Below are 8350 nucleotides of genomic sequence, written 5' to 3' on the forward strand. Positions count from 1 at the left end.
TGGTGTTTCTAGCCCATTCTGTTTTACGAACAGCTAATACCCTCATTATGAGATAATGTTAGTATTATCAGTTGTATATGTTCATAATCCTGATGAAGTCCTGATTACCATTGGGTATTTGTAGTTGACAAATTAGCTCAAATTCACATAATGTTCCAACTGTGGGAGAAACGGTAATCACAAGAGAGTTTGAGTCTCTTATTTTATATATTCAGTACTATTGTTCTTTAGAATAAATGTACATATTTCCTGTATTTCTAATTACATACTATATTTCCATTAGGTTAAAGTTGTATCTGTTCCTGAATAAATGATTGCAATAGCAAAAAGCCTTGAAAATTATGAGACTGCTGTCTTCAGGAAATTGTGCAAGATTTTTTTATGGTTGTATAGAATTTATAGGTTTCATATTTATTAAATGGAAAGGTAATGTCGCTAAGGAAGTCTGCTCTGGATTTTTAAATTACCTAGAATATTTTATCATAATCATTTAACTTTGTTGAAAGGAGAGTATTTGGAAATTTTTGATCAATCTAAACTCCAAAGAAGTTAAATGACTTTTAATGTTATATCACCATGTTATCTTTCATATATAAATTTGTTTCGAGTTCTTGTTAGGATTTATGCTTGAATTTTTTTCAATTAATATTACACCATCTAGAAAACAAGGAGAAAGGACTTTAATATAGGGACTTTTACTAAAGTATCCCTGTTTCCTCAGTAGGAAAGGAGTTCTAATCATCAAGTTGTTTATGGACTGTATTAGAATGACACTGCTATAAATGTTGGGGGGAGAGAGGGTTATTGTTCAAGACTGAAATTCCGAAACATTTTAGAAACAGCACATTGCTTTCCTTTTTCATATGTTTCAATATTTCATCATTCACATATTTCAGAAGATTCTCTGCCTGCGCCTGATGAAGTCAGCATGCTAACAGCAATTGCGCTCCTCCTGTGGTCTGCCAGTAGTGAAATAATAGGAGTCCAGTCATTACAGAATGGCTGCATGAACAGATTTAAAAATGCATTAAATTCATGTGATCCATGGGTAAGTTACACTTAGAACAGTTAAACATAGAGGTAAACATTCCACTTTACCAGGAAAATTTCAGATTGATTCATTAAAATGTGTTATATATCAAATGAAAACCTAGGTATTTGATAGGTGGCTTTTAAATAGAAAAACTGGGAAAGATCATTGATTTAAGCACTAGGAGAGACACGTGTGTGTTTATTTACATATGCAGAAATTGTCCAGTATCTAAAATACTTGATTAACCCTAGCCTATATTGGTAGAGACTTTACATGACTCGATGATGATATTTTTCACCATTTACTTAATGACACCGAGGGCATTAAAGGATAAATATATATTATTACGTTTTAATGAACGTATTGGAAACTAGTTTTTCTAGAAATTGTTTTATTGTTTTACAATGTCAAAGTCTAAACTAATGATTCTCAAACCTGCTGCACATCAGAAATAAAAGCAATTAAGTAACATCTACCACTATCTTTCTACATCAGAATCTCCCAATTTGTGGCCCAGAGATGTGCGTCTTAAAACACTCCCCAGGTATCATGTCCGGTGATGTTTGGCAGCTTCTCTTTTACCAAGGCACCAAAACAGTTTCTTTTCCACTATTCATTCCATGTGTTGATGGACCTTCCTTTCTCCTCCCTGCTTTTTTTATTTTTTGTTATTAATATGAAATCTTTCTAATCTAAGTGGAGCCACTGAGACTTTACTTTGTAGGCCTAGAACACTTAAATTGGTGTAAGCAGTCATTCCCAGGGAATGCAGATGGATTTGAGGTATCTAAAAGAATGTATTTTTATAGCTTTGACACTATTCTAATATTAGCCTTCCTTACTAGATATGTTAGGTTAAAGTGAGAGGGTAATTGTAACTTAAAGAATTAAAACCAGAAATTAGAATTCTGTTTTCTAGCTTCTTACGCATTATAGAAATATACAAATTATATAAGCATGGTAATTTGGCAGTTAACATATAAAGAATATTTATTTGATTAATTTCTTTTCAGTTAGTTTTATGTAGTTAGCTTACTGGAAGTTTCGTTACTCCATTTCTATAAATGGAAAAAGGCATTAATTCCTCCCACATTTCTATTTTCATCTTGCGGTATCACTTCTTTTCAGTATATATTAAGATGCAATGTGATTGTAGAGCAAATAAGAACTATCACACGTTAATTAATAAAATGATTTTCTCATATAGGTTCAGGCCAAATGCTACCAGCTTCTCCTCTCAGTCTTCCAACATTCCAATCGTGCCCTTTCAACTCCGTATATCCATTCATTAGCTCCAATAGTGGTTGAAAAGCTAAAAGCTGTTGAAAGAAACAGACCAGCCAGTAACACGGAACTTTTAGCTGTTCAAGAAGGAATCAAAGTTCTTGAAACATTGGTTGCTCTTGGGGAAGAACAGAACAGTAAGTATTTCCTTATAAAAAGCCACTAGTCTAAAATGAAGATCTGTATTGTATGTAAATCTTATTGGGTATTAGACATAGGCCACTGCAACAGTAAGTTTACTAAGGAGTAGTTCCTGTCTGAAAGCTTAATGTTTTTGCTTATGCTACTGACATAATGTGTTGAGTTGACATGTTTATTTTTTATGAGCAAGACGTTAATATAAATTACTGATAGCATTTCAACACAGTAATATTTTTATTTTCTAGGAATGTACTCTATGAGAAGTAGGAAAAATATGGGTGTTTAATAGATTTTTTAAAGTAATACATTCTGGTGTTCATAATAGAGGTATAAAAGCTTTATACCAAATAGGACCAGATCAGTATTAATACCAAACATCATTATTAAAATACTTAAAAATTTGAAATTTTAAAATTTTTATTTTTTTATTTAATGAAAAACTGCCACATACATCCATTTAACCAGAGACTTGTGCAACTTAGTACCTACTCTTGTTTATCCTCTGCTTAAGTCTTGATTTCATCACAATCTAAAATTTGTCTTTAAAAACATGATTTTTAATTGTTGCAGATAGAATATCCTTTTTTTTTTTTTTAAGATTCACACCTGAGCTAACAACTGTTGCCAATCTTTTTAAATTTTTTTTCCTGCTTTTTCTCCCCAAATCCCCCCAGTACATAGTTGTATATTTTAGTTGTGGGTCCTTCTAGTTGTGGCATGTGGGACGCCGCCTCAGTGTGGCCTGACGAGCAGTACCATGTCCGCACCGAGGATCCCAACCAGCAAAACCCTGGGCCACCAAAGCAGAGCGAGCAAACTTAACCACTTGGCCACAGGGCCGGCCCTGACTATACTTTTTAAAACAGTACCTTATGATTGAATGTTAAACTCTTTCCAATTTTTCAAGATCATAAATAACTAAGATGAGTATCTTTGTACAGAAATCTTTGCACGCATTTTTTATTATCTCTATCAGGTAAATTTCTAAAAGTGAAATTACCGGATTGAAGGAAATGCACATTTTTAAGGCTTTTAATATATGTTTCCAGATTAATCTCCAGATAAAAATCACATCTATTTTTTCTATCATAAAGTTTTCCTCTTCCCTTGAAAAAATTTCACAGGAAATTGCTAAGGTAGTAGAGATTTTTCAAAAGCTATTGCAGTAGCTTCCTTATAAAATAACACTCCAGAACTATGATAGTGGAAGAGAGGAATGCAGAGGAGATTATGAAAAAAGATTGATCTGACTTTGTGAGTAACTAGTTATAGGGAGCAAGAGAAAGAGAAGAGCCAAATAGCAGTAGTGTTACCTGGAAAGAAGCATGGAAGCAGCGTCAGAATTAGAAAAGTCAGGAAGAAGGACTGTTTGGAGGGAGTTGATACGTTTAGTTGAAATTAGATATTAATAGATTATTTGGGTAGAAATGTTATGACTGACATCATGGCCTATGTTTGGCAACTCAACATAATTTATCTTTATTTTTAGTTTACTCACCGTAAACTCCATAAAGATGATGACTAAATCTTACTCATTTTGTAATCCTAGCATTGGCTTATTGCCTTTTGCATAGTCACTATTTAAAATATGTTTGAGTTGAGTTGACTCTTGGGATCGATTCCTGAACAGATGCCCTAAGTTAGAATAAACTTAACATGAGGACAGGTAGGCAAGAGAGTGTTACACTTTTTTCTTTTTAAGTAATTCTCTATTGTTTGAATTCTTTTAACACCAAGAACATATTTATATATTATCTGTGAAATTAAATATAGCTTAATAGTTAATTAGACTTCAACAATGTCCGTGAAATAAATAACATTTTTATTTTCCAAATGTCAATTAATTTACGGTATGAAATAACCAAAGCACTGTAATTTCAGCTCTTCAACCAGACCAATTTGTAGTATTGTTAGTGAGTTATATGAGCAATAAGCACCATTCATTTTTTAAAGAATTGCTTCGCTCAGATAACAGATGTTTTGTACTACAGCAAGACTTTTAAAAGGTAGAATAAGCAATTGGCATCTTTAAAAAATTAAAACTAGGGCCAGCCCCATGGCTGAGTGGTTAAGTTCACACGCCCCACTTCGGTGGCCCAGGGTTTCGCCAGTTCGAATCCTGGGCGCAGACATGGCACCACTCACCGCGCCATGCTGAGGCGGCCTCCCACATGCCACAACTAGAAGGACCCACAACTAAAAATACACAACTATGTACCGGGGGGCTTTGGGGAGAAAAAGGAAAAAAAATAAAATCTTTAAAAAATTAAAACTAAATCTAATAGTATATCAATAATTATTAAAGCTAATACTTAATAGTATAATATATATTTATATATATTATACAATACAGAGTATTAAGTTATACTTAACACTGTAATATATAGTTATATAAAATATAGTAGTGATTCTAAGAGGGTAAATTTTAGGCTTTTAAATTTGTTTTGTTACTCAACTTTTTCTCATCAGTTAAACGTTAATTTTTCTTTTTAACTTTACAGTATCCATTCTAGGAAGAAAATGGTTTTGTACATGGGAAGCTTTCCTTTACAACTCGTCAACACACACACACACACAAAACTATTTGTGGGAAAAAAATTACAGTATCCATTATAGAAACAGGCAGTGAATATTTCTCACCTGACATGACCAAGGTTAGAAGCTAAAAATGTTGGAATTATATTTGACTCTTAACTCTTGTTCATCGTCTGTATTCAGTCTATTACTCAAAATTTGTCCTATTTCTTTTTGAAACTTCTCTAGGATTCAAGAGAAACTTGCTTTCTATTCTTGTATCTAATCACCTCATAAATACGTAACTATAATAGTTTCCTACCAGATGTTCCCCATAAAATTTACCTAAAACAATTTTCTCTATCCCTTGTTTAAGAATTTCAAGTAGTTTTCTCTTGCATCAAGTCTGAATGTCTTTGCTCAGTTTTCAAAACTTGTTCTCCTCCCCAATGTGTACCTACTAACCTGACCAGACCAATTTTCTTGTTCTACCCATTTTAATCTTTATTCATTGCTCATGCTATTTTCACTTTCCTCAGGTCTTGTCTTCCCCTCCTTTCTTCTTATACAAATCTACTAAACCTACGTCAGATCTCATTTCTTTAAGAAAAGTTGGGGCTGGCCCCGTGGCCGAGTGGTTAAGTTCACGCACTCGGCTTAGGCAGCCCAGGGTTTTCCCTGTTCGGATCCTGGGTGCAGACCTAGCACCGTTCATCAGGCCATGCTGAGGCAGCATCCCACACAGCACAACCAGAAGGACATACAACTAGAATATACAACTACGTACTGGGAGGCTTTGGGGAGAAGAAGAAGAAGAAGAAAAAAGGAAGATTAGTAACAGATGTTAGCTCAGGTGCCAGTCTTTAAAAAGAAATATTGCCTGATTACTCAGCTCACTCTGATGAAAATGGATATAACTATATTAATTTTAGATGTAGATATAATATTGAGATGCAGAAATTGATAGCTGCTATGGAGAAAAAAATACAGCAGGGAAAGAGGGAGTTCAGGGCCAGAGTGGGTTTGGGGTTCTGGAAAGGCTTCACTGTTTATCTTCACTGTCTTTGGTGACATCTCCCAGTTCTGTATCGGAGGCTTCCTGCTCCTTAAGCCCTGCCTTTAATCTCATCCATTGTCATTCTGCACAAATTAACATAAATTAAAGGCAGAGAAAGTATCATTCTCAATGTTGATTATAAGATACACACACATATATATGATTTCTTTTTTTTTAGAAAAATACCAGCTTAAATGAAATGTATATTCCAGGATGGAATTGTTAATATGGGAAGACAGAGACTAGTAAAAGGAGATTAAGCCTCCAAATAAAGTTTTTTTAAGCCCTTGGAATTTATGTCAGCCAGACGTGGGTCCTTGTTTTTTAACCCTAAGTTTATTCCCTTATTTTTGAGGGACTTTTCCCTCAGTTACTGTCAGTTTTGGGGGGTGATGAAATGTGAAAGAGTTGTATTTCTATTTTAAAAAGAAAGAAATACCTATTTTTAGTTAAATGCTAGTAAATGGATGCTGTTCAGGTTTTTGTTCCCTGCTCCAATCTCCCTATTCTGGAATGCCCTTAAAAATTTCATAATCCTGCTCTCAAAATACATTCTGCCAGATGGCAATTGTGAAATGTTTACTCCTCTTTAACCTTTTAGCCAGTATTTTTTTTAATAAAATAAATTAATATAAATGTAAAATGCACAATCTTAATAAACCTGGTTTGCAACCCTAACATGGCTCGAGCATTTAGTAAATATTTAATATTGATTGTGTTATCATTGAGACCTAAAATAGATATGTGCGTTTATCTATAGTTTATTATAATTCAGACTACTGTGGTAATTGCCTAATTTTTAAACTAAAGTTTATTGTAATTTTCAGATTTGTGATCATCTTCAGACTTTATCTTTGTTGTTTGCAGGAGTCCAGTTACTTGCTCTTTTAGTACCCACTTTGATCTCTTACCTGCTGGATGAAAATTCTTTTGCCTCAGCAAGCACAGCTTCCAAAGATCTTCATGAGTTTGCACTCCAGAATTTAATGCATATTGGACCTCTGTATCCACATGCTTTCAAGACAGTAATGGGAGCGGCGCCTGAGTTGAAAGTACGTTTGGAAACTGCTGTTCGAGCAAGTCAAGCCAGCAAAGCTAAAGCAGCCGCCAGGCAGCCGGCCCCTACCGTACATTCTGCACCAACAATTAAGCTAAAAACAAGTTTTTTTTGACTTACCATTCCATTCATTTTTATTTATAGTGTCAATGCACCTAATTAGAGATAGCCACTGCACCATTCCAGGCTATAGGTTCTACTTTATTTGTATATTGGTATTGGTATTATATGTTTCCAAGTGGGTTAGGTTAGAAACAATGCTTACACCTCCTTCTGATTTTGAAGAAATTATTTTTTTTTATCGTGTGGTGAATGTGCTTTCATTTTTGTCCTACTACTATTTCTCTTTTATTAATTGTTTTTAAATACTGAGCCATAGTCTTTTAAATTTAAATGCAAAAACACAACTTTATCATGTAGTTGGGCAGCCTATTGATATTGTCATGAAAACATTTAATTGAAAAACAAGCAGAATTTAAATTTTGAAATAATAATAATGGAAAGTGTCTGTTTCATGGTGTATATAATATGAATAAAGTCACATTTTCTTAGCATTTCTCAAAATGTCCTTAACCTTTCTGATAGTTTTTTTTTTTCTTTTGGTTAGGAAAATTGACCCTGAGTTAACATCTGTTGCCAATCTTCCTCTTTTTACGTGAGGAAGATTGTCACTGAGCTAACATCTGTGCCAATCTTCCTCTATTTTTTTGTATATGGGACACTGCCACAGCATGGCTTGATGGGCAGTGTGTAGGTCCACGACCAGGATGCAAACCCACGAACCCCGGGCCACCAAAGCAGAGCAGGTGAACCCAGCCACAGTGCCACTGGGCTGGCCCCCTGATAGATATTTTTACTTTCATATTGGATAACTAAATTATACTTGTGTATATTTTAGTTGTTAACTGAATTAAAGCTTTCATTTAAAGGTCCATTAAAATGTTTCAAACATGGAATAATGTTCTGCATTTTTAATGGTTAAATTTGACCTGAGTTATATTTTATAATTACAGAGCCTTGAGTTCTGGCTGTGATGGTTAGTTTCATTCATCAAATATTTATTTGAGTGCCTACTGTGTATAAGGCATCAAGCTAAGTGCTTCAGGGCATACAAAAATGAACTAGTCATAATTACCATTATGCCAGTCTCTCATGCAATGGGAATTTTACTACGTCAAATAGATAATTGACAAAATGAATGTTTGCCACAGCGTGTAGGAAATTTTAAACACCGAATTTTACCAGACGATGTTACATAGACTAT

At 34.1% G+C, this 8350-nt stretch overlaps 1 protein-coding gene across 5 annotated transcripts in view; it reads left to right on the plus strand.

Moving 5' to 3' along the window:
* The window catches only part of HEATR5B (HEAT repeat containing 5B), a 107711-nt gene extending 99669 nt beyond the window's left edge, over positions 1 to 8042 (plus strand). For 3 of the 5 annotated variants that reach the window (XM_070574050.1, XM_070574051.1, XM_070574052.1), the window contains exons 34-36: positions 897 to 1048; positions 2241 to 2454; positions 6897 to 8042. In XM_070574050.1, the coding sequence (XP_070430151.1) occupies positions 897 to 1048; positions 2241 to 2454; positions 6897 to 7201 (671 nt within the window). In that variant the 3' untranslated portion in view covers positions 7202 to 8042. Of the gene's footprint in view, positions 1 to 896; positions 1049 to 2240; positions 2455 to 4959; positions 5113 to 6896 lie in introns of all 5 variants that reach the window. The other 2 variants (XM_070574053.1, XM_070574054.1) reach the window with 1 other exon arrangement.
* Positions 8043 to 8350: the final 308 nt, after the last annotated feature.

The sequence above is a fragment of the Equus przewalskii genome, chromosome 14 (assembly GCF_037783145.1).
Source record: "Equus przewalskii isolate Varuska chromosome 14, EquPr2, whole genome shotgun sequence".
NCBI classification, from domain to species: Eukaryota; Metazoa; Chordata; class Mammalia; order Perissodactyla; family Equidae; genus Equus; species Equus przewalskii.